General features: G+C 41.9%; 1 protein-coding gene across 1 annotated transcript in view; it reads right to left on the reverse strand.

Moving 5' to 3' along the window:
- GARRE1 (granule associated Rac and RHOG effector 1) overlaps window positions 1-25,436 on the reverse strand; it is a 56,882-nt gene that overhangs the window by 12,639 nt on the left and 18,807 nt on the right. Inside the window, exons 2-8 of the mRNA XM_081921097.1 lie at window positions 11,556-12,877; window positions 6,923-7,129; window positions 5,932-6,072; window positions 5,534-5,629; window positions 5,256-5,417; window positions 2,886-3,044; window positions 49-146 (exon numbers count right to left, since the gene is read on the reverse strand). Coding sequence (XP_081777223.1) covers window positions 49-146; window positions 2,886-3,044; window positions 5,256-5,417; window positions 5,534-5,629; window positions 5,932-6,072; window positions 6,923-7,129; window positions 11,556-12,038 — 1,346 coding nt within the window. The 5' untranslated portion in view covers window positions 12,039-12,877. The remainder of the gene's footprint in view (window positions 1-48; window positions 147-2,885; window positions 3,045-5,255; window positions 5,418-5,533; window positions 5,630-5,931; window positions 6,073-6,922; window positions 7,130-11,555; window positions 12,878-25,436) is intronic.

Genomic DNA, 25,436 nt, shown 5'->3' on the forward strand with positions numbered 1-25,436 from the left:
TTTATTTAAAGCTTGCCCGAGATTTCCAAAGTAGTAAGTCATAATTACCATGTTGATGGGACTTGAACCACAATTCTGGAACCTTCTAAACTGATTTGTGGCGCATATGCTTCTTTGTTTTCAATCTGTGCTGTATCCACAACGACCTATTCAAGAAGAAAAAAGCAGTAAGCGATAGAGTAAGACGTCACTCCCTAAAACTAGCAAAAGCACCACCCCACTGCTACAGGGGCTGGACATCAGTCTACTGCATTCAACCACTAGGCAAGCAAGAGGGGCACGTGTAGGGAATTTTAATTGGGGTGCGTGGGTGTAGAAGAATCGTTTCACATTTACTCTGATAAATCCTACAGTGTAACATCTGAAAAGGCCACTGTTAACTAAAAAGAGGAAGGCTTATCTAAAGATTTTTCAGCTGCACATGATCTGGGCCTTTCCTTTTGTCCTCCTTTTGGGAGGGTGGAACTACTTGATATCTAGTAAACCATTTTACAGTTCTACCCTCTCAATTTACTGCCTATGATTATAAAACAAGTTTTCATAATAAGATTATCCTGCATTCTATCTGGACAGTTAAGGTGCTGCAAAATTTGGAATGTTATAAAAAGGAACAGCTTCCTTGCTATCAGCATAGGACAGGGAGACACTGAGGTCTCAGAAAGAACAACAGAGAAATGCCAAGTTCAGAAGTCCTATTCTATGATCTAGTGGAAACATTGCCTGCACAATGCCCATACATTTAAAGGCTCTCCTCCATACCCAATGAAGCCTTGAGATCTTAAAGTTCAATTGTGGGAGTGTATATATCAGTGGTATTTATTTTCCATATTTTCAGGTAGTTATATACCACTCAATATTCAGGATTTCTAAGTGGCATTGTAGTATATGCCAACAGCATTTCAACGGATGAGGAAGCACGTTACCAACTCCTTGTGTTTCATTTATCTAAACAAGCTAATCTCACAGTACAGCCATTTCTCACGCCCAGCCTGGGAAATGACTCCCGACTTCCATTGTTCTGGCTTTACAGATGTTTCCTCCATAACACCCACCTAGAGGACAATCTAAACAACGGAAGATAATGTCTCATCGGTACACCAAATTAAAAGCAATGCAAGTAGAACATAAACATGCAGATATCACTGCTTCTATCCAGCAAAAAAGAGGAGTCTGTGGCAGTTTCTGTCCATCTAATTGAAGTCCCTGCTCTAGTCACATTATCACATGACTTGGGCCAACATCACATATCAAAAATGTGAATGAGAAGACTGATGGCAAGAGCAGATTTCTTAAGAGTCTGCACAGGCAGTGTTTTCAAAATGGCAAATTCCAGTTTAAAAGAAATCATAATTGTTGTACAGTACAAGACCACAAAATAGCAGCAGCAGCAGCACTATTTGGGGGGCCAATTCCTCGACTTCCCATCAACATGGATTTCTTCTCAGAAAGACAGCAAAAGAACACACTGCAATGATCTCTGCAGGTGAAGCAGCTAACTTTCTTGGCTTGGTACCCCTGGAGGCAAACCACCCCTTACCCCCGCTACTAGAACTAAGGCCCTACTTGCACTTATTCCTTCTTTTCAACCAAGCACTGGTACTTCTCATTTTCTTCTACACAAAGGCAACAATTTCAAATCTCAAACACTTGTTTTATTGCTTATGTTATACCTTCCTCCAAGGAGCTCTGAGTGGCATTTCCCCCCTGAATCTAAACCTAACACTCCAGTTGCTACAACAACTCAGCTCTTGGTTACAGTGACCAGAGTTACTTTGAGACTGAGCAGACAAAGAAAAACTATCCAAACGTTGCAATGCCTCTTATTCATTGGAGTCAAGGATCTTGTGCGATAAGGTAGATGGAGATAGTGATTTGTGTGATTCCACACAGGCAAATATGCAAATATGCAAACAATGAACTTCAGGTTGGGAATATTTTACTCTGTGGAATATAAGTTCCCCAAAACAAAAGGGATCACGGAGAAGTTGGTCAATTAATAGCATAATCTTATATACAAATATTGAGTGTGGATCTGTATGGAGCCAAATCTGCAGCATCCATGCACAAGAGGAAAGAATCAGCAGGCTGGGCCAAACCCCAAGCTTTGTAGAGGTACAAAAGCCTATTGGGGATGGGGATGAAAAATGCCCAACGTGAGTTGGTTGTGTTCAGTGGCCATGGGTTACTGACTGTTAGGAGGAAGAAAACAGATGGGGAAGGAGGGGGTATGGAATAGGGTATCCTGGAAAAGGACACAGGTGACTGACTGGCATACAAAACAAAGCACTCTACACAGCAACCATCAACTACAGGTTCCAACATATAGATGATGACCCATACGTTTTTCAGAACTAAATTATATTTGCCACATGTCAGCTATCCCCTTCTTTTTACTCTCCTCACATAGCTGTTCAGCCTGACTCCCTTGCCTCAGAAGACCTTCTGCCTGGAAACCGCTAGCAAAGGAAGATGGTTTCCATCCATGAGCTGAGTATGCTCCAACTGCTCAGTACCATTACCTGCCTCTAGAGGTTCTCAATGGGAGCTGCCACCTTGCAACTACCTGCTGCCAGCAAAGGAGACATCTCCCCTTCACCATAATGGGCTGAGTGAGCTCCAGGTGCTTGACCCGACTGCCTTGCCTCAGAGCACCAAAGCAGACTCATTACCTGGCAGCACCAGAGAAGACCAAGGATGAGGGCAGGAAAGACTGCCTGAACAATCTTGGCACCAAATCGATAAACACATTATTTGGTTTCTTAAATTATGCTTAAACGAGATTATATTGGGCAAATATTTTGGAAGCTGCCCCGAGATATCCTTGGAGCCGTAAAGAACGATTTAAGTATTCTAAAATCAACACTTGTGCCCTCATGGCTACTTACCAGCCCAGCTTGGCCAAACAACAACTGTACAGCCGTCTTACATGCGCCCCGCCATGTAGAAGGGCAAACTTGGTTCAGCACTTCAGTCACAGGAGAGTCATCCCTTGGGGTCACTCCATTATGGCAGCCAGCTTCTTTAATTAGTTGTATCATCGTGTGCTGCAAAAACAAGAACACAAAACAAGATTGCTATGCAGGAAGCAAGCAAGTCATGATGATACCCTTTCCCCACTCCCCCCACCATGCATGAAGGCACTTTGGTAATTAAGCCATATATAAACACCTTACATAAATACTGATGACTGCAGTTATTACTTAAATCAATGTTCAAGTTATGATGGTTCTAGCCCAACACTTCCCCCTGTGCCTGCTGTTTCCAGTGGTCACCAGCACCCTCATTCCAATGGTGATATCTCTGTTTCATACTATATCTGTGTAGATTCCCTGAATTCAGGAGGAAACACACAGCAACCAGGGCTGGGGTTCCAATGGCTTATTAGAAGTAGCATGAGATTATGTGGAATGATAAGAAAGGGAAGGCTGCTCAAGAAGAGAGGCGGGGGTTATCAGATCTATTATTACAAAGAGTGCTGTGGCACTCTAAAACATTTTTTTTTTAAATGATAGAATAGGTTTTCATGGATTATTTTCCACTTCATTGGATGCATGGATTTTCTAATATGCATGGTAGGTGCCACATATTGGAGAATGGAGGCTTAGATGGTCACAGTGTTAAAATATGTATGTGTATTTTTAAAACTTCATATTAGAACCAAATAAAGTCTTAACCCAACTACCAGCTTGCTCAAGAATTTTAGAGTTGAAGGCAACACACTCTGGCCACTGCCATTGGCCTAGGCCCTTGGGAGGTTGCTTCTCCGCAACTCCCAGAAAGGACATCATTATAAGGGGGAGTGTAGCCTGGTCTCATCCAGTGCGGAGGAAAAGTTTGTGTCTTCCTCCCTGCTAGACAGAATATTTGGGTCCCGCTGCCAATTGTCCTGGGACTGCAGAAGCAAATGGAAAGGACACTCTGGTCCCAACCATCGGCCAAAGGAACAAGAGTCACCAACTGCTATTCAAGAGAAGAAGAACAAGGGAAGGTCATCCTGGCCCTAGCTGGATTATAAATAGCTCACCCACTTCCTTCTGGCCTTAAAGAACTGGCCTCCCTGCTACACTATCTCTTCCCTTCCCTTCCATTGAGTGTGCCTTTGTAAGCCCAATAAGATATCCCAGCTGTTTTTAAAACTAATGTAAGGCATTTTGTAAGACAACTGTCTGAAAAGAGGGATAAAATGATAGTAAAAAAAATAATTAAAAAATTACCCAGACGTGATGCAAAAGATACAAAATTAGGACAATCCTGTTTGAAGCTAACTTTTTATGACACAATTCACCATGCTGAAGGTTCAAAACATATCTTTGCAGGAAACCTCTTGCACCAAATAGTGGACCAAATCCTCTATCATAAATCACAGTTCCCTTTTTTCAAGCTCTGAGCTGTGGCCGATTTCTTTCCATACTAAACCAGGCCAATCCATTCCATACACTGCAAAAAAATGTGGCTGACAAAGAACTAGATGCTCTGGAACAGGTAACTCCAGTGCAGAAAGACTGTGCCAACATCATCATCATAGTTACAGCAGCTTAGAACTTTGCAAGGAGAGACTTTGCTCTTGGTTGTGGCCATATGTGAGGATCTGTCCTCTGTCTCTCTTTCACCTCTTCAGACAGAAGTGAGGAGGCACTTCATGACAAGCAGAGTCAACATGTATATAGTCCTACCTCATGTTATGTCCGCTTCAGGTTACGTTCTTTCAGGTTACATCCAGCAGCGATCCAGAAGTACTGGAAAGGGCTACTTCTGGGTTTCGCCGCTCACGCGTGCACAGAAGCACAAAATGACATCACGCGCATGCACAGAAGCGCTGCGGGTTGCACTCTTTTCATGTTGCAAATGGGCCTCCGGAACGGATCCCGTTCGCAACCAGAGGTACCACTGTACACAAAACAAGCTAGCATGTGGAGGGGAAGGAGGAGCATTTAAGACAACTGCCTCTAACTTCTGGAGAATGCTACCAGTAAGCTTTAAGGAAACAAGACACAAAGCAGAAAAGATGCCTCACCGGGGCTGTTAGTCCCTTCAGCCAGAAGGGCTACAATTGGCTGAATGTGACCATTAGCTTTTGGAACACAGTTTCGCTTGCAATCCAGTATCTTTTAAATACCAAAACACTAAATATTTACTGAATAAACTTGCTAAAGTAGGACAAGGTTTAAAATGCTTGCTTTGCATATCTATCAACATGGAGCTTGCTACCAACAAAGAAAATATTACTGGGTTTGATACAGATTTGGGGTACTTACCGTTTTGAGCTTCAGGTTATCTGCCGCCGACTCATTAAAGGATATTCCTTTTAGGAAGTGGGCACCTATCTGAACAGGAACTGTGGGGAGCTCACACTGAATGGGTTGAGAAGGGGTCTGTCTCCGGCCAGTCTGCTGGGCTTCAGCATCACTGCAACACCCCTTTAGAGACAGAACACCAAAGCAATGTGTCAGGGAGAAATCCATATGTAAGCAATTCAGCTTTATCTACAGTAAACATCTTTGCTGGAAAAAGATTGGGGGGGGAGGGTGTTTACCTGCAAACTGGCTTCAATAGATTTTGGGTTCAAGTGGAAGCCAGCCTTCATCGCATATTCACAGTGACCCAAACTTTCCAATGCAGCTTTATATGCCTGATATTAAATAGATATATGTTTAATGCATCACATACCTGAATTTAAAACAACCACCACCCAATATCATCACAAAACCTTCCTAACCTAAAAGAGAAAATAACATCTTCCCCATGATCAGTCACACCCTCCCTTAACTGAGGGGGCAGCTAAAGCTTCCAGAATGTCAGCAGTCTCTGCTGTTGGCACAGAAGCTCTCATTAAAAAGGACTTGCTCAGCAGCAACCCTACTTAAGTCCTCAGACTGCCCTACATATTTTATTCCATACTCACCCAAAGGGTGATATAAAGATATAACTAACCTGCAAAGCACTGTCTATTTTCAAGTTCAATTCTTTTAGCTGGTGCTCAGGAATTGCCACACTCTGGGAGCAGAAGAGTTGCTGGACCTCGATTCCAGCCAAACAGCCATCACAACCCCTTTCTCGTAGCCGTGATGTGGCCTTCAAAGAGGACACAAAAAATGGATAAAACAAAATAGCAGTGGCTCAAAAGTGGCAAAATAAACTTTTGAGCCCCATAGTCACTATGGTGAAAGCAAACAGGAAGGGAAGTGGGTTATTTAATCTAGGTTCAGAATTTAGTTAAAGTTCTCAATTTAATCATCAGATTCGTATGACTGATTTTTCATTGCAGGGGGAGATACAGCAGGGGGACTGCAATCTTTTAAACAAACTCATTAATAAACCCTCATTATGGTAGCCAGCACTACTGTCGAAGTGGGAGGGAGAACTTTGTGTGTGTAGATTACTTTAATTAAATTAATAAATAATTACAGATACCAACACATTAAAAATACATATAAATGTTAAGATGAGTATAAGCTGGGAATTATGCATGAAGGTAACTGTACAAAATTCAACCAATATATGCGCATTCCCTAATGCAGCTAGAGATACCATTTGACTTTACGGAGTACATTATACTCCCAACCACTTGCTGGAACCTCTAGCTTATCATTCTGTGGCCAAAGGCCTGATTTTCTGTAGAATTCTTCAGTCTTTTGGTAGTTTTAGAAACCAAAAGGTTACCAACACACAAGCTACAAGTTACCACCACTATGAAAAGTAAAGCCACTTAGCCAGAACTAAATGTATGTTACCACTTTCAAGCCCTTGAGGTTTTTTTAAAGCTGCTTTGAGGTTTTTTCTTACAATCAAGCAGTATACATTTTTTATGAAATATAAATAAATAGGCTATGCTTGGGAGCTACCTAGCAGCACCTGGGTGGAGACAGAACACTGAATTTTGGACTGTTGACCAAATCCAGCAACACAGCAATTACATCTTTACCTCAGCTGCTCCTCTCCATGACCGCACAGCTTCTTCTAGCTCAATTGTGGGACTTGCACTGGATGTCTCAGCCATATTAGAATTCTTTCTTTCCTGAGCTACAGCTTCCGTAAAACATGAATGAGCCACTGGTTGGACCTTCTGCAATGCTTGGGATAAAAACTGAAAATGAACCTGCATCACTGTCAAGAAACATCGTCCAAGTACCTATGAAAATGAAAAAACAAAAGGATATTCTTTCATTCAGTTATTTGTAAGTGTGTTCTGGTGTTTGAACTAAATTTTCCCATGTGAAAATATCTGATTGACATTCATACAAATACATTATTACCCTACATCTAATCTAAAAATTAATAAAAGCACAAAATGAAGCACTGGTTACTTACACTGAAGGCTCCATCCTGTGTAGCATATTGAGGGATCTAACTGAGTTGCCACTCTTCCCACACAATGACCTAAGTTAGTCATGTCCATTAATTTCAAGGGGTCTACTCTGAGCAGAACTTAGTTGGCTACAACCCAGTATTTTGAGGATTCTGTGGTTAAATGCACTAGACACAATAACTGCAGTAAAGTACATTTGCTTGCCTCATTTTTGGAGTATGTAGCCTGCACAAGCAGCCGTTCAGTCAGGCTATAAGAGAGGGAGACATGGGCCTCCACGGCCCCTTCCATCTAAAAGACCAGTAAATTACAGTTCTCTGTAACTAATAGCTTGTTTCCCCACCCCTACCAATTCCTTTTCCTTTTGTGCCTTTTATATTGTATACCCAAGGACAGAGACTGTATTATCACTGATAACTTTAACTTGCTCTGCAGCCTGTTTCAGCTGAAGAGGGGGATTAAAATGCTTTAAATAAATTTAAATAAGTATTTCAATAAGGCAAATAGATATACGACTTCTTTTTAGAATACGTTTCCCCTTTTAATAAATTCATTTACTGGCTGAGTTTGTCAAAATGCTAACAGCTAATGCTACTTAAGCAGAACTGCTGGTGGTAGTGGCTCCCCCTCCCTGCCCATTCCATCTAGTCTCCCTTCAACATTCCTTTATGATTCGATCATTTCCCCTCTTTGTACAAAGTTTAAACTGAACAGTTTAGGTATGCCGACTGGCCTCTCCAGTGCAGTTTCCTTATTTTAAGAAGTATTCAGCTAGCATACACACACACACATATACGTAAAAAAAAATTGCAATGGTTAAGCCTGTCAATATGATTCTTATGGAAAGAATGACACTCTGATTCTGGGTTCTTACAGAATTCAGTTTATTTAGGCCAAGGGCTACTTGTCTCAAATTATTAGTAAATCTTATTTTAAAAGTTGAAACTGATGAGACTCCAGAGCACACTCCAACAGAAAAGCTCCTTTCTTCTGGGGGCCACTGGTTAAGGCAAACAGCAAGAAGACATTTTGCAGTACTGCAGACTATTTTGCAAGATTGCAGAAAGTGCAACTCTAAAAAAGTGATACAAATACAAATCTACTGTGTTGGTTCCCTTTCTAAAACATTATAACTAAAGGGGGGTGGGGGTGGCAGCAGCGGTGTAGACTGGTATGGCTTAAGAGCCAGCCTCTGTGCTCACCATCCACACCTAACACAGGTGAAGGGAGTTGTTCTCACATTTACACACAAAGCCTGGATAACATAATCAACAAATGGAAGAAACTGCTGCTGCTTCTCACCTCCACCAAACTGCAGCACAAGCAAGAACTCAGGGGCAGGGATGTAGGGCTAGGAGTCTCCCCTGTCTAAAATGTTGGGAAGCTGCTCTCAGTAGTAGAAGACTGAGCTAAATGCAATGGTCTGACTCAGTACCAGGCAGATTTCTGTGTTCCTGTGCTGCTGAACAAAGCAGATTTGTGGACACCAGCTAAAGCGTCCATTGAGTGTTTTATAATGTAACAATATAGAACTAGGATGAAATTCTCTCTGCTTCTTTTCCATCTCAGGGCCAATTTTATTATCTGTTACACAATCAGAATTGTGACACATGTGTGTTCACATACATTTTTGGCTCCATATGTAAGCAATGGATGTATCCTGGGGCCTGGATTCCTGCAGCATACTGATATAGTGCTTGCCTCAAACTTTGTGGTGTGCATTCTGGGAACAGGCAGTACTGATACTGTGTACCTGAAAATTTTATAACATGTCATGCAGCCCCAATTTAAAAAGACAACCCTGTAAGGGCTTTTGAATGTCATCATCTTGCTTACAACATGCTACCAAGAGAAATTAATAGGGAAGTAGGTGAACACTCTTGGGGGCAGCTTTAGACATCATGCAGGTCAGAAGCATGAATGACTTGCACTCGTGACTGTCATTCAAAGCTGCAAGATGCACGTCTTCCCGTATTTTGCAACACTACTTTCCCCCTCCAGGGGGTGGAGACAGACAGGGACGGAAAGAAAAACATACACATCTCCAGGCTTTGGACAAGTCATGGAAATGTTGTGATACAAGCGAGTACAAATGATCATATTTCTGCCTCATGCCACATTGAAATACTGTACACCCTAAGAAACAACAGAGGCTTACCAGGACAAAATCTGCTTTTAACAGTGTTTATCACTTCTCTCTTGTTGAGAAATGAGTGTGCCAATGTGGTGACTGAAGTGCTGAAGACCCATATTCAAAACCCCATTCAGACATGAAGCTGTTAGTGAACTCTACAATGTTCTCTAACAGCAAAAGCCCACCATCAGGTTGAAAAACTTGTATGTATATTTAGTTGAGCCAAAAGAATGTCCTGCATCTGACTACTTATGCGTGTCCTGTACAGATGGCAAAGTAGCACATGTGACACAAGCAACTGCAGCTATGCAACCAAAATAAAGTGGCACCTGTCTTTTTTACTTACTGCAGAAATACTTAAAGGCAAGACGATGTGACAGGAACACACACACAAAACCCCTCAAGATGTAGCTAACAATGGCAATCCTACTGGATAATTCAGCTAAGCTCACTTTCTTAAAAACACAAAATCCTTTTTCAAAACACATCAGCCAGAGCACAAGTCAGCTGATATGGGAGAAAGTGCTCTGAGATATCTAGGTTCAAACTGTTTGGGGCTTTAAAACGAAACACTAGGGCCCTAAATTTGGCTCAGAGGTGGACATGTAGCAAGCGATCCCCTTCTAAAACTTTGCAGATATGATTGGAATGATCTTCCCCAATTAAATTCCTAGCAGCTGTATTCTGAGCTGACTGTTGCTTCTAGGCAGTTTTCAAAGGCTGCCTCCAAAGGCATCCTGGCACCCTACTCTTCTAGAAGATTATGACTCTATCAATAACAGGTTGAAGCCACACACACCCCGCCCTGAACCAAAAACCCCCACATACCCACAGCACCTCTATCTTGTTGGGACTGAGTTGCAGCTTATTAACACTCAATTGCAAATTCTAGACAACAGCTCAGCACTTCCACTACCTCACCTGACTAGGAGAAACACAGCATACTGAAAGCACTCTATTCCAAATTCCCAGATGGCTTTCCCCAATGGCTTCATATAAATATCAAACAGCACTGGAGACAAGATGGAATCCTGCAGGACAAAGCCAGCCATGCTAACTAGAAACTTCCCAAGGGCATTCAGGAATACATTGGATTCTGTAAGCCTCCAAAAGTGTGTCATGTTCCTGAATCTCCATGCTTGTATTTTTAAACTCATTGCTCCTTTGAATGCCTAAGCTATCCATTAAGTGAATGGACTCTGCAGTACCATAGTTACATTTAGCTATACTCACCATGGTGCTTCAAAGATTAGATATTGGTTAAATGGGTTTTTACACCACTCTTCAATAAAGGCTTTCCAATCAGAACACAATAATCAATAGTGGTTTTTGAACGGTACCTGTGCTTATTTTATATACATTTAAGCTGCAATGTAATTCTCAAATACTTTATTTCCCTCTGAACTTACTATTTACATTTTTCTTTACACCTATGTATGTGTATACCTTGCCAACAAAAGATCACACTCCAGTCATCTGATGAAGTGGACTCTAGTCCACAGTTGTGTTTAAGATTCCACAAAACACTGTACATTTAAACGGCTGCTTCTCTTGTGTATATGAGGATTTTTTTCTCAGATTATTAGATAAGATATTGCAAGATACCATATCAATTCAATTTTTTGTTTTAAAAATATAAGGCTGTCACTGTCATTTTAAGACACAAGGCAGACAATAAGAAAGGTGCAGATGTATAATTAATACTTTTTCTATCTTCACTAAAACAGCACAAAAATGGAATGGGCTCCTCCACATGTTGTTGGACTTCTATAATACAACTGAACCTCTGGTTACGTAAACTTCGGGATGCACGCGTGGCAAACCTGGAAGTATTTTACCGGGTTTCGCCACGCGTGCATGTGTAGAAGCAGTCCTCGGGTTGCAGAAACCTTGGGATCTGACCGGACCTCCGGAACGAATCCTATCCACAACCAGAGGTACCACTGTACTTGTCCACTGGCTGTGCTCACTGAAGCTGACAGGAAGTGGAGTCCAACAGCATCTGGGAGGACCACATGTTCCCTATCCCTGGCTTAAACCTTCTCTGCAGGTCTTGCAGATATCAGGCAATTTAAGGAGATGGATAGAAAATCAGTGATATCAGTGTTAACTCACCTCAATGTCCTGTAGGCTGAATTCCTTTTGATCTTTAAAGTTCGCTGCTCCAGCACTCAGTTCCATGAGCATTTTTGCTATTTCTGGTTTTATTGCTGCTGTGAGTCGACTTGCTGCTTCCATGACATGTTCCTGCACGTCTTTCAGTTGCATAGCTGCCTTAGAATAGTGCGAGTTCCGAAATACACTGCTGAAAAGATCTGTAAGGAACGCGCTTGCACGGCAAAATACATTGAGTGCATCCAGATATTTGGAGATTCCCTGCTGGATGTCTGCAATTGGAGTCGCATGGTTGCAGCCGCCAGCAGCAGCCGGAGAAATCAGAGGGGATGTTGTGGCTGGAGATGCTAGAGGTGCACTCAGAGTCTTGCCTAGTTCTGGCACTTGATACTGCTGGTGTTGCTGCACCTTTTGCTTGGACCCGCCAAGCAAAAAGCGCCGCTTGTAGTCCATTTTACTTTCTTGTGCACTGCAGCAATACATAAGGAAGTACTTGACCAAAGGTTCCTTGAATTAACAATCCCTCCTCTTGAATTGCTCCCTTAGAAATAGATCTATGTGTAGCAGTAGTAGAGTATGCACATAATTTTCATAGGAGGCATTTCAAAAACAAAAAAGATAGGTAATTTGTGTCAGCAGTGAGAAAGGCAGCAGGTTTACTGTCTTTGTATTATTCAGTGTTCAAATGCAGCACTGCTGCTATTACAAACTATAATTGTAAAAGCTAGCTATGATAGTTTTTTAAAAATACTTTATTTTCCACTTAGCATTCTATTGTGTGCACTCAAGATACAATTTCAAAGCAGGGGGCAAAACAAAACAAAAAAACCAAAACAATCTGTTGCAGTTTTCCTGCCAACACATTTTTGACACCTGACGTTAACATTAATTTACACTGAAGGAACTTAATTTTTTTCAAAGTAATATAATAGTTAGAAACTGCTTCAAATAGTATTAGGAGGGGATGAGCAAAATCACTGTTCAACAGTGATTGTTAACAGAGACGTCTTTCTTTGAAGAACCACTGAGCCTTCACATCAGCAGATCTAACAGCTTCTGGGTTTGACAGAGCCCGTCAGTCAAATCCGTTTGAATTTCCCATCATAATACTGAAAAAAAATATGGAAATTTGTTTCCTGGAGACTTTGCAAGTACACATTATTCAGAAAAACTGTTTTGTTTTTATTGCAAGTCTTTCCACCTTTCCTTCCGTGTGCTGAGGTAGTTTCCTTTTAACATTAATGAGTAGTGCTTTCAGGGAGCTTCTCTCGATTGTAGAGCCCAAAGGATGCAGAAATGTATTTAAGGCCTCTAGGTCATTCCTAAGCAGGGGGAAAAACAGGAAAAGATTATAGGTAAATGAGCTGTTTTATTTAAGTGCTAAGTCCCAACTCTCTGGGAATAATTCTTTGGAAGTAAACTATTATGAACACATCTGAACATGTTTATTTTCTCTGTGCTTTCATGCAGTCCCTTTCACTTACAAACCAATCCATAGCTTACTTATTAAACCATTCATCTACTTGTAATATATTTAGTATATTCAAATGGGATGCTATAATAATGGATGTTAAAACAAAATACTGTACAGTTGTCTATTGTACTGTTAAGTACACAACCACTGAATAGTTTCAGTCCTACTTGGATGGTCGCTCCCAGAGGGTGGTAATACTTGGGGAGTGCTTTTCAACTCTGTGGAGCCTTCAGTGTGGAGTTTCTCAGGGCTCAATTTTATCCCCGATGCTATTTAACATTTACATGAAAATGCTGAGTGAGGTCATCTAGACCCCAGTGGGCTGTCAGCAATATGTTGATGACACACAACTCTATTACTCCTTACATCTGCGGGTAAAGCAGTGGATGTGCTGAACTGATGTCTTGCCTTGGTAAGAGACTGGATGAGAGCCAACAATTGAAGCTCAACCCAGGTAAGATTGAAGTACTGTTGGTGGGTGGTTCCGCAGACCAGATGGCAGGGAGGTTGCCTGCTCTAGATGGGGTTACATTCCCTCTGAAGGAGCAGGTACATAGCTTGGGGGTACTCCTGGATCCTCTGCTGTCACTTGAGGAACAGGTGGCCTCAGTGGTTCAGAGAGCCTTCCATCAGCTTCGGCGGTGGCCCACCTGCACCCCTATCTGGGCCTGGATAGCCTAACTTCTGTTGTCTATGCTCTGGTAACTTCTAGGTTGGATTACTGCAGCACATTATAAGTAGGGCTGCCTCTGAAGATGGTTCAAAAGCTTCAGCTAGTGCACAATGCAGCAGCCAGGTTGCTCACAGTGACAAGACAGTCTGAGCATATTGCACCAACTGCATTGGCTGCCAATTAGTTTCTGGGCCTGATTGAAAGTGCTGGTTTTGACCTATAAATCCTTAAATGGTTCAGGACTGCAATACCTTAAGTACCGCCTCTCCCCATAGAAACCCAGACGCGGCGTTCATCATCGGAGGCCCTTCTTTGTGTGCCTCCTCCATTTGAGGCCTTTTATGCAGTGGCTTCCCTTTGTAGAATGTTCTCCCTAGGGAGGTTCGCCAGGCACCTTCATTATATATATTTTAGGTGCCCGGTAAAAACAACCCTCTTCAATGAGGGCTTTGGCTTTTTAATATTCTACAGCATTTAAAATGTGTCTGTGGGAGGGGGGTATTGTTTTGCTGTTTTGTTTTATTTATTTTCATGTTTTTATCCTGTATTTTATTCTGTGAACCGCCCTGGGATGTTATAAAAAAGGTGGTATATTAATCAATCAAACAAACAAACAAACAAACAAACAAAACTAACTACCGGGATAGCTAACTAACTACAGTAAATGAGTAGAATTAGATTAAGGATACAAGGAAGGGTGGAGGCGCTGGTGCAGGCTAATATTTGGCCACTCTGTAATCCAGCAGAATGCTTTATTTATTTACTGAATTTATATCTTGCCCTTCCTCCCAAAGGAGCCCAAGTTGACAAACAGATTCACAATTTAAAAACAAAAACAAAGCAAATACTGGCGGTTTTTTAAAATTATTACTCCTGCAGTTCAACTAAAGAAAGAGTAGGTGAAAGAAGGCTAAATTACTTCAAATACTGCAAAATATGTATTTCTCCCTCCTTCAGCTGGGGTTTTGTTTTTAAAGAAGGGAACTCCAATAATGAATTTTATAGACAGCTAAAAGATTGTGATAAAAAGCTGCTTCTTTTGCTGGCTTGCCATGCTCACAACAAATAGCCAAAGGCTGCTCTTTTATGAATATTTTTCAACAGCACTACTGACATTAGTCTTTCGAAACCACTTTAACGGAAAGGTATGAACTCTCCCCTTCACAATCTATAATATACTCCACCTCAGCTTGAATTTAATTTAATTTAATGGATTTATACTCAGCTTTTTGAGAAAATCCTCAATAAAGTGGCTTACAATATTTTAAAATACAAATCCATTTCACGCAACCTTTTAACACAGTACAGTGGACGCTCGGGTTGTGAACGTGCACACACGCGGGTTGCGATTTGGTGCTTCTGCGCATGTGCGACCGCCAAAACCCAGAAGCAACCTGTTCTGGTACTTTCGGGTTTCGGCGGGTCCGTAACCCGAAAAAACGCAACCTGAAGTGTCTGTAACCCAAGGTATGACTGTAATAAATATTAAAATTATCAAAATCATGATAAAATAAATTAGGCATACCCACCCTGATCAAAAGCTTTTGAAAAAATATAGGCTTTTAAAGCCTTCTTAAATACTGAGAGAAATGGTGCCTTCAGGCTCTTTGTATTTGTTCTCCATAACTTCAGAACCACCATCAGAAGGTCCAGTTATCAACCCTCATCAGTCTAATTGCCTTTACTGGCAGGCACTAAAGCAAGGAAGCCCTTCTAGATCTTAAGGTATGGGTCAAACAATACAAGATGATGGTGTCTCTCTGTAGCACACACAGTGTTTTAGAAACAAATTATTTAAGTGGCGTGCTTCCCAAAGTAATCACTATAAGAGAACCCCTATTGCAAACTGACAACATTTTGGGATGGCATCGCTTCATAACATCTTTCAACAAATAGAATGTTAGTAAGCATCTCATGACATCACATGATCACAGCTGATCAGTCGGGGTTTCTACTATTGTTAATGCATTATCTTAAAAATGAACCAGTTATTTTGATTTCTTCATTTTCATGCAATTCTTCAGACCACATATATTTCTGTTTCACATTTACAATTGTTAGCCTTTTATACCAAGCCAACTTCCTCTGATTGTGTTGATGCAAATGGGTTTTTCTAACACTTAGCTACTTTAATAAAATATATGTAACTTGGAATAATTTAGAAAAATCAAACAAAAACACAAATCACAAAAATCTAGAATGCATCACACAACTTTTGTAGTATTTTCTGCATGTACTTGCAAGGTTAGGAATGAAATAGCAGTAAGTAAATAAAGTATGAATACGAGCATAGCAGTGCTTAATAGGTCTTATCTGCAACGACCACAAACAAAATGCTTAGAAACAACCATACAAAACAAATAGCCAAAAAGTTGGGACAGGACTTATATGCATGTAGCTGTAATAGATAAACTTCATGACAAATATTAAAAGGTAGCTGCCAACATCAATCACATCATTACAAGTAAAAAAGGAAGGCATCAACATCAAGGTTTCCCAAATGTGATGAAGAATGCCCATCTATTTGTAAATCATCCTGGGATTTTGTTCAGACAGGATAGCAATCTCTACACAAGATCGCAATTGATCTTCCCCTCTGAATTATATAGCAGATTTGTCAGAGTATTCATTTCAGCTACCTTCAAATCTCTCAATTGTTCTTACATATAAAGTGAACCTTTAGATTTTGCTGTTCAGCAATAATTTTTTTTGCTGCTAATAATATATTATAAATAAGTGCTTTATGCTTCACCAATATGGTTCATGTAGACTTCTACTAAGAAGCATTTCCAGGTTTTACTAAATTTAGGCATGCCCTATCCACCATCCCTATTCCCTGTTTCTGGAGATTATTATCCACCCAGACTGGCTGGGGCAACCCAGTCAGATTGTTGTTGCTACTGCTGCTGCTGCAGCAGCAGCAGCAGACTGCTCTTTCATTATTATGTACAAGACTCCTCAATATGGAAGGTTATGCCTGAGGATACAGACTCTAAACATCTCAGGTCCAAGCCATGATTCAATTCCACAATGTGTTTGCTTGGTGAAAACTAGGTTTCTGTATAAGAAGTTCCAGTTTAAGAAATACACGTTACACACAACCTTAACTATTTCTTCTCTGCTAGGACAACAAAGGGTTCTCAAACACTATGACAAAGCAAAATCAACACTCGCTTATCCTCAGCCCTGAAGACAGCAGACACGCAGGCCTAGGGTAGGTTTTAAAATTGCCAAAGAAAAGTCTTCTGTGAAGCTAAGAGTCTAAAAAGTCAAGGTTGCTGGGAGACAGCACTGCGTTCTATAACAAGGAGTCAACACAAGGCAAATAAAACCACCGCTTTAGATTTTAATCACAGAAATATAAAACCAAACTTCTAATTTTCTAATTCATAGTTTTACTGATAAACTATGCATGGTAATTGTGTGCTGTAACAACAAAAACAGATACAATTTCAATCTGACTTTTATAACTGAAAGAATATTTGTGGGCAGGAGAATCTGCTTTGATTTAAGTGCCATGTACAGATATGCTTAGGTTGGGACTCGCAAAGTCGGAAACCTCTGCAGAAAACTCTCAAACCTCTGCAGAAGAGGGGGAACAATCAACATATTTCATCCCCAAAAGCTTATGGATCCTGGTGTATTCCAGATGTCTTATAGAGGATTTTCCATTGACATGTCCAGCAGTCCAGAACAGTAAAAAAGCAAAAAAAAAAAAACATGCAGAAGAATATGCTCTACCAATTTCAAATCCTTCATAAGATTACAGATGATGAAGAATGCAAGGGAATATTGGCTGCATCTATTCTAAGAATCCAAGCTGCACCATTTTTTTTATAATGGGGAAAGGAGGAAACGAAAAAAAGAGGTGGAAAAGCACAATTTTCAAACCCACCCAGCCAAGTGTACTATGGTAAAAGCTATTTTCTTTGTGTGTGAACCATTAGGATCTGCTGAGACCTCTCCTGGGCACTGGTATCACCTGAACATGCCTAGAGAAGATGGGTGTAGGAGATGCTCTCAGGACGAACAGCTTCCCACAAACGTGTTATGAAAAGCCACCTGCCAGTGCAGTTTGAACCCCTTCCTTGATCAAGCTATACAAAGACATCCCATCCCTGCCTTGGGTCTGCAGACATGACAGAAAACAGCATGCAGAATGAATGCTCTGCGAACAAGACAAAGAGCCATTTTCTTTTCCTGTACATTCGCCAAAATAAATGGGAGCTGTACAAGCGTAGTGTTATGCACTCATAAAGTTCCTATGAGGCACTGGCTTGGACTGGATCCCAACTTGTTTGAGCAGACCCCCCCCCCCGCTCCAGCCAACATTATCTGAGCCACATGAACTGGGTCTAAAATAAGATCTTGAAGTCAAAACACTTTGGATCCTACATCACCTGAACCAGGCACTTCATGGATTGGTTTCTCCTGTAACAGAGGAAGTCTTAACTCCTGCCATCTAATGTGCTGTGCTGCTAGCACAGGGTGGTCCAATGTGTGGCCCTCAAGGCTTTTTTGTGGCCCTCAGCAACATTTGATACACCCCCCACTCCAAAGCAGGGTTGAGGACTCTGACAGGGTCCTAGGTTCCTCCATCATCCTTACCAAAGCATAGCTAGTGCCTTCCCAGCTTTGGGAAGGAGGTCGGAGGGATCTAGGGCCCTGTAAGAGCCTCATGCCTCCTTCCCCAAACTCAGCACCTCACTTAGCTGGCTTGGGAAGGCAGTGGGAAGACTTGGGGGGAGGGCACCAAATTTTGGCCTCGTTCTCTGCCCCCACACGACAAAGCAGTGCGTCAAAGTACTCTTGTAGCCCACTTGATATGAAAAGTTGGACTGCCCTGTGCTAGCACAAAGGCCAAGGCAGTTAGGAAAGATGTAATTGCCCATTTAAGAGTTATTCTAGCCTGATATTCTGATCCATTTAGGTCTGGTAAGAAGCAGAGGATGAAATTACGTATTTGCATATATTTTTCTTTATTGCAAGTCGCTTGGAGACAGTTGGGTGGCAAGTGACTAATAAGTTTAATAAACTAATTAATATAAAAATCAGTAGATCCATGCAGGCTACCAAGTAAAAAAGCAATCATTGCTGGCATAAACCATTGCCAAAAGTCCAGTCCTCCAACCGCTTTGTCTTGATTTTCCAAGCAGCCACATCCCATTCCTATCTCCAAACAGACCACAACAGAAGATCCTACTCAGGTGCTGCTGTAATATACTGCCCAGTAAAAAATGCTTTTAATTCTGCCTGAGGACTCATGACTCCAGCAGCCTCAATGCCTGGGCCTTATGAAAAACCCCAGAATTATCAGGATCAATATCATTAGATGCAGCAACAACTATAGTCAATATCCCACACACAAGCTTTCTGATACCCACTTCGTTAAGGGCACTAAAATACTCTTTTATGAATAATTAATGCTTGAATTAGCTCCCTCCCTGTACCCTCCCCAGCCATTGACTTTTGTATTGTGTCTGTTAGACTATAAACCCACTAGGACTTAAAAAAACAACAACTTTGTAGAGCATCTATAAAATTTTTGCACACATTCAAAACTCCAAATTTCTCCCTTTAGCAGAATGCTCTTACAATACCCCATGTAGTGCTAACATCCTATCCTCATGTTATGGACAGCAAGAGCTTTGCTTTCAGGGTGGAGAAATATTCATGCTCTCTTGTTAACAAGCTGCACAGCACCCCTGGAGAAACAGAATACTCACTTTTGCTGCAGGAAAAAAGGGTAGCTTTATTGTTTGGAACTCTGAAAAATGCATAGGATGTATGAGCACTCTGGTAATTGAAAAGTGCTATGCAATGGCACTCAGTCTCCGTACAGAGATTTTAAAAAAATCCGAACATAAAGATTCAAATAAAAATGGATGTCGACTCTCCACCATTAAGTTTCTTCTGAGTTCTTTCAACCATATTTTGTATATAAAACCATATACAGGGGACACAATGTTCAATTTTTCTGGAACTTCACAAAAATTTGAATGAGGAGAGAAAGGCTAGTAATAGAGACAAGCTTCCGTGTCTGACACCACAAATATATGTGCAGAAAAATAACAAATTTCATTTGTAAAAAATGAAATTTTTGAGCAGCTTAGGTGAGGTGAACACATTAGCTTAGTAGGACTTGCATTCCACTCATTTAGAAGGCTGAGTAACATTCTGAACAGAGCACAAGGCTCTCTCAAAGCACTCCATTATACTCTCAGTCGTGGGGAATGCCAGTCATAACTCATTTGGAGAAAATTTCAAGAGCCTGGCAACACAAGTTGAAGTTGGAAAATGACTTGGAAGGCCTTGGTTTTTCATACTATTCTGACCTGTTTCTCCACATAATAAAAGAATCCACACACTCAAAACACACATCGGAAGAAAGCTTCCCATAAGAATCAGCGTGGCTTAAAAAAGGGAACGTGAGAAAAGCAATCATGCAAGGTCTAAAAATCACCAGCTTACTAAATTATAGCCAAAGAGTGACTTAGCTGATGTACAAAAAATTCTTTAAGATTTCAGTAATATTCCAAATCTAGAAGAGACCAGGCTTTTCTGCCAGTTTCAACAGTGTGGCATTATGAATGAGATTTAAAGGCAGGGAGAAAGAGTGGGAAGGCAAAATAATGCTACTTGTGTCTGTGTCCCTCAACAGATTGCAATCATAGTTGAATCAAACTTCAAGTAGTCAGCAGCCAGGACTCAAGAACATTCTGAACTCATATCAAGAACACACATTCATCAAGCGCCACTTGACAGCCATCAGGCTTCCCCATTTATAGTCCCTGGTCCTAATCCCCCTAATCATACACCTTAACTGGTTTCTTCTGTGTGAACTGGAAACACAAGCAGAGGGCTTATGCACTGAAGCTGCTCATAACTAATCATGTTATATTAACTGTTTGACTGTACTAGTGCAGAGCAGGAACTAAATATTGAACAAAGACTCCCTGCACACTCTTAACTAGCATGTGAGGGAAAGGGCAAGGGAACTAAATACTTCTGCCTTACATGTTAGTTTTGTATGTGTACTAGCTTTGAGGGGGCTTGTTTCATAGAATTATAGAGTCGGAAGGGACCACGAGGGTCATCTAGTCAACTCTCTGCAAAGCAGGATTGTTTTTGCCCAGCATGGGCCTTGAACCCACAACTCTATGAGTCTCATTTTTGTGCGTGTAAATGTTTTGTGTTTTTTTTAATGTGGGGGAGCATTCAGTCCTGACCCTACAATCTGATGTTGCATATGGTCCAGAAACTGATACATCACAAGACATTGCTGATCATGTGTTTTGCCACTCAGAGCAAAGCAGCTGAAGTGCATAAGAATGGAGGGGGGCAGCTCTGCCAAAAACTCTTCACTAGGCAGGGCATGAGAAAGAGATGCCTGCCCATGTTTCAACAATTGTATGCAGAATAAGGAGAAAACTCTGCCCAAGTCACACTCAGAAAGAGAAAAAAGAGTGTAATAATAATAATAATAATAATAATAATAATAATAATAATTTATTATTTGTACCCTGCCCATCTGGCTGGGTTTCCCCAGCCACTCTGGGCGGCTTCCATAGAAACCAAAAATACACTAAAATATCACCCATTAAAAACTTCCCTGAACAGGGCTGCCTTAAGATGTCTTCTGAATGTTAGGTAGTTATTTATCGCTTTGACATCTGATGGGAGGGCGTTACACAGGGTGGACGCCACTACCGAGAAGGCCCTCTGTCTGGTTCCCTGTAGCTTTGCTTCTCGCAATGAGGGAACCGCCAGAAGGCCCTCGGCGCTGGACCTCAGCGTCCAGGCAGAACGATGGGGGTGGAGACGCTCCTTCAGGTATACTGGGCCGAGACCGTTTAGGGCTTTAAAGGTCAACACCAGCACTTTGAATTGTGCTCGGAAACGCACTGGGAGCCAATGTAGGTCTTTCAAGACCGGTGTTATGTGGTCTCGGCGACTGCCCCCAGTCACCAGTCTAGCTGGCGTATTCTGGATTAGTTGTAGTTTCCGAGTCACCTTCAAAGGTAGCCCCACGTAGAGCGCATTGCAGTAGTCCAAGTGGGAGATAACCAGAGCATGCACCACTCTGGTGAGACAGTCCGCGGGGAGGTAGGGTCTCAGCCTGCGTACCAGGTGTAGTTGGTAGACAGCTGCCCTGGATACAGAATTGACCTGCGCCTCCAAGGACAGCTGTGAGTCCAAAATGACTCCCAGGCTGCACACCTGGTCCTTCAGAGGCACAGTTACCCTATTCAGGACCAGGGAGTCCTCCACACCAGCCCGCCCCCTGTCCCCCCAAAACAGTACTTCTGTCTTGTCAGGATTCAACTTCAATCCATTAGCCGCCATCCACCCTCCAACCGCCTCCAGGCACTCACACAGGACCTTCACCACCTTCACTGGTTCTGATTTAAAAGAGAGGTAGAGCTGGGTATCATCTGCATATTGGTGGACACCCAGTCCAAACCCCCTGATGATCTCTCCCAGCGGCTTCATATAGATGTTAGAAAGCATGGGGGAGAGGATGGAACCCTGAGGCACCCCACAAGTGAGGGCGCAGAGGTCTGAACACTCATCCCCCACCACCACTTTCTGAACACGGCCCAGGAGGAAGGAGGGAAACCACTGTATAACAGTGCCCCCAGCTCCCAACCCCTCTAGACGGTCCAGAAGGATGGTATGGTTGATTGTATCAAAGGCTGCTGAGAGATCCACCAGAACTAGGAAACAACTCTCACCTTTATCGCTAGCTCGCCGGAGATCATCAACCAGCGTGACCAAGGCAGTTTCAGTCCCATGATGAGGCCTGAATCCCAATTGGAAGGGATCCAAATGGTCCACATCCTCCAGGCGTGCCTGGAGTTGTTCAACAACCACGCGCTCAATCACCTTGCCCAAGGTGTAGCATCCTTTGCCTGCATCTCTGACTGTGTTAGTGTTAGTGTGCAGTGTTAGTGTGCAGAGACAATGTTGTCAACCCTTCAGCTGTTGTCCAATTCAAAAATACAGCTCCTTTCTAAAATTAGTTGCCAACCAAGTAAGACACTGAGCTTTGGGGTTTCAATTACACTGATGCACTTTAAACAAGGCTGCATCTATTCTGCATTTCCCCACTCTTCCAAATTCTGCACCAAAACAATCCAAATTCTACAATCATATTCAAATTAGTGTGCTCACATAATACAGACATTTATAATTTTTCCAACAACAACAACAAAAAATAGTACAGGCTAAGGGAAGGGTTAACGAAAAAGATTTGATTAGGAGGGATAAGAGGGTCTCAAATTAGCAGCCATTACTGGACAAAGGAATGAAGTCCCATCCACTTTATGGCTATGAAACTCAGTTCATTCTGGCTTCTGGATTTTCTTTTGCATCACACTCTGCCAGGCCTCCTTAAGCCTGTCTGCAACCATAAAGGCTAGTCACCTGCTTTGTAAGTAGCAGATACCAAGATTTCACACTTGCTCAGCACTTCAAATTGTGGAAACCACAAGACACCATAACTAGTGACTTGAGTGAAAGGAAACAAGGAAAATTAGGAGCCATTGCTTGGATTCTATACTTTGTACAGGCAGTGAACATTCTGTGTACATCCAACTGACACGCAACCACCAACATGTGTGGTGCTTTTGGCCCCGGAAGGCGGTAGAACAGGGCAGGGGCAGAACGGGCTTAACGGGTTCAAAAAATTGTCCAGAATCTCTCACTAAAATTGTTTGCTAGACAGCATGTCTAAGCTTTCTAAACTGATTGTGGAGGAGAAAAGCTATTGGCAGGGTACTACTACTACTACTATTACTAACCTGCTGCCACAAGAGGCACTGGTGGCCATCCAACTTGGAAGGCTTTAAAGAAGATTAGACAAATTCATAGAGGACAAGGCTATCAGCAGCCAATAGTAGGTTTTCCCATAGGAATCTGGTTTGTTGCTCTGAGAATAGGATGCTGGGCTAGATGGGCCATTGGCCTGACCCAGCAGCTCTTCTTTTGATTAAGACACTTGCTAAAATACACTAGGGAATTCAAATGTATCAAATTCTCATTTGACACTGGCTTGGAAGCATAATGACAAAGGACGTGGGAGATCCATTAATGGTTCTCCTATTGTGCTCCCACTCTGCAAAAATCAGAGCCCTTTCCTGGCCTGCTTTATATTCGAACACCAGCATCAGGGTGTGTTCCTCCACCCCCATGTGTTTTCCCTTATCCCCCACCACAGTTTCTGTTTGCTCTACAGGAAGGAAAATATAGGTGACAGCTACTGTATTTCTTCTCACTATGATCAAACAAGAGCTTCAGAGTCGTTAGAATTAAATGCCCCCTTTCTCCAGTATCACTGCTCTAATCAAAATCAGAGATTAATTTGGCCCCTAGGACTCAACCTTTCTTGGTTTTTGCCCCCCTCCCCTCCTATTTTATTTACACACAACTGAAAAAATAGGCCAAAGTAGTCCTAATTAACAATAATTACTTCTGAGTAGCTATACTTAGGATCAGGTGGTTAATCTTTTAGACATATCCCTAGAACACAATGTACTTTTTAAAGTACCTGTTGGTATTAAAATTCTGTATTTCAATTTGGCTTTGATATGTTATTGCACAACTGGCTTATTATTTTTTATCCTCTTTAAACTACAATATGCACATTGTTCCACAGTTCTACAGCTACGGTTGGAGTCTCAGTCTTGTTTACATGCTCCATTATCCTCAAATAGCCACCCCCTTAATTTTTTATTGGGTTGGTCAATCAAATCCTGGAGACAGACACTAGTTTTTTGAGAAAGCTGAAAGAAATTCCAAAGAGGGGTCACTGCATCTATGTCCCGCTTTCACCTTGGGTTAACGGACACTGTGCTTTTCAATTGTTTCCAAAACTTGCCTAATAACATCTGACTAGAGACAGTGGTGGGATAAAATAAATGTGTACACACATCATGGGAATCAATGGCCACATGTGCACAAGCCCTGGCTTAATAAACCACAGTGCGCACAAGATGCATGTTAGTGCTCACAGACTGATCACTCTCACTTTGCTCCACCCCTAGCATGAATGAGTTAACAAACCATCGTGTTGCATTTGAACCCTGGATTGTGGTTCACTCTGCCCCAACAAACCAGGAGTGGTAAGCCAACAGCAAATCATATGTTAAGGTTGGCTAGTGATCCATAATCTCAGTTCAGATCCAACATTGAACTATATCAATTCTGGTTTGTTTAGCCGTTCACACAGGGGAGGAGTGAAGCAGCATTCAGGATGTGTGCATCAGCAGAGTTCATGCCTTACTGTTACATGCAAATGCGGCTAGAGTTCTCTCTCAAGCCACTTTCAGCTCTTTAAAGACTATTATGTCTCATTTCAAGAGACACGAGTTAAAAGAGAACACATGGGAAAACCAGAGACTCTGGACTCAACCTCTCATATCTCTCCATGGGATCAACAGAAATGGGTTTACCTCTGTTATGGAGAGAACAGTGAAGTATATCCTCCAACATGCAGTGACCTCTGAAAGACAAGCAACGGTAAGTGTTTAGCTGAAATACACTAGATATCCACCCCTGGTCTACGCTGCAGGTTTCAAAGTGGAATCTGAAAATGAAACCGCAAAGAACTAAGAAGCTGTTTTCTACCTATGCATTCTTCTGGCACTAACTTGGTGAGAGGATGTCACTTCAATAGCCTACTTGTGGCACACAATGTTCTTTTACTTACTGAGGACAGGGGTCAGAGTCACAC

The sequence above is a fragment of the Podarcis melisellensis genome, assembly GCF_964234715.1.
Source record: "Podarcis melisellensis genome assembly, chromosome: 8".
NCBI classification, from domain to species: Eukaryota; Metazoa; Chordata; class Lepidosauria; order Squamata; family Lacertidae; genus Podarcis; species Podarcis melisellensis.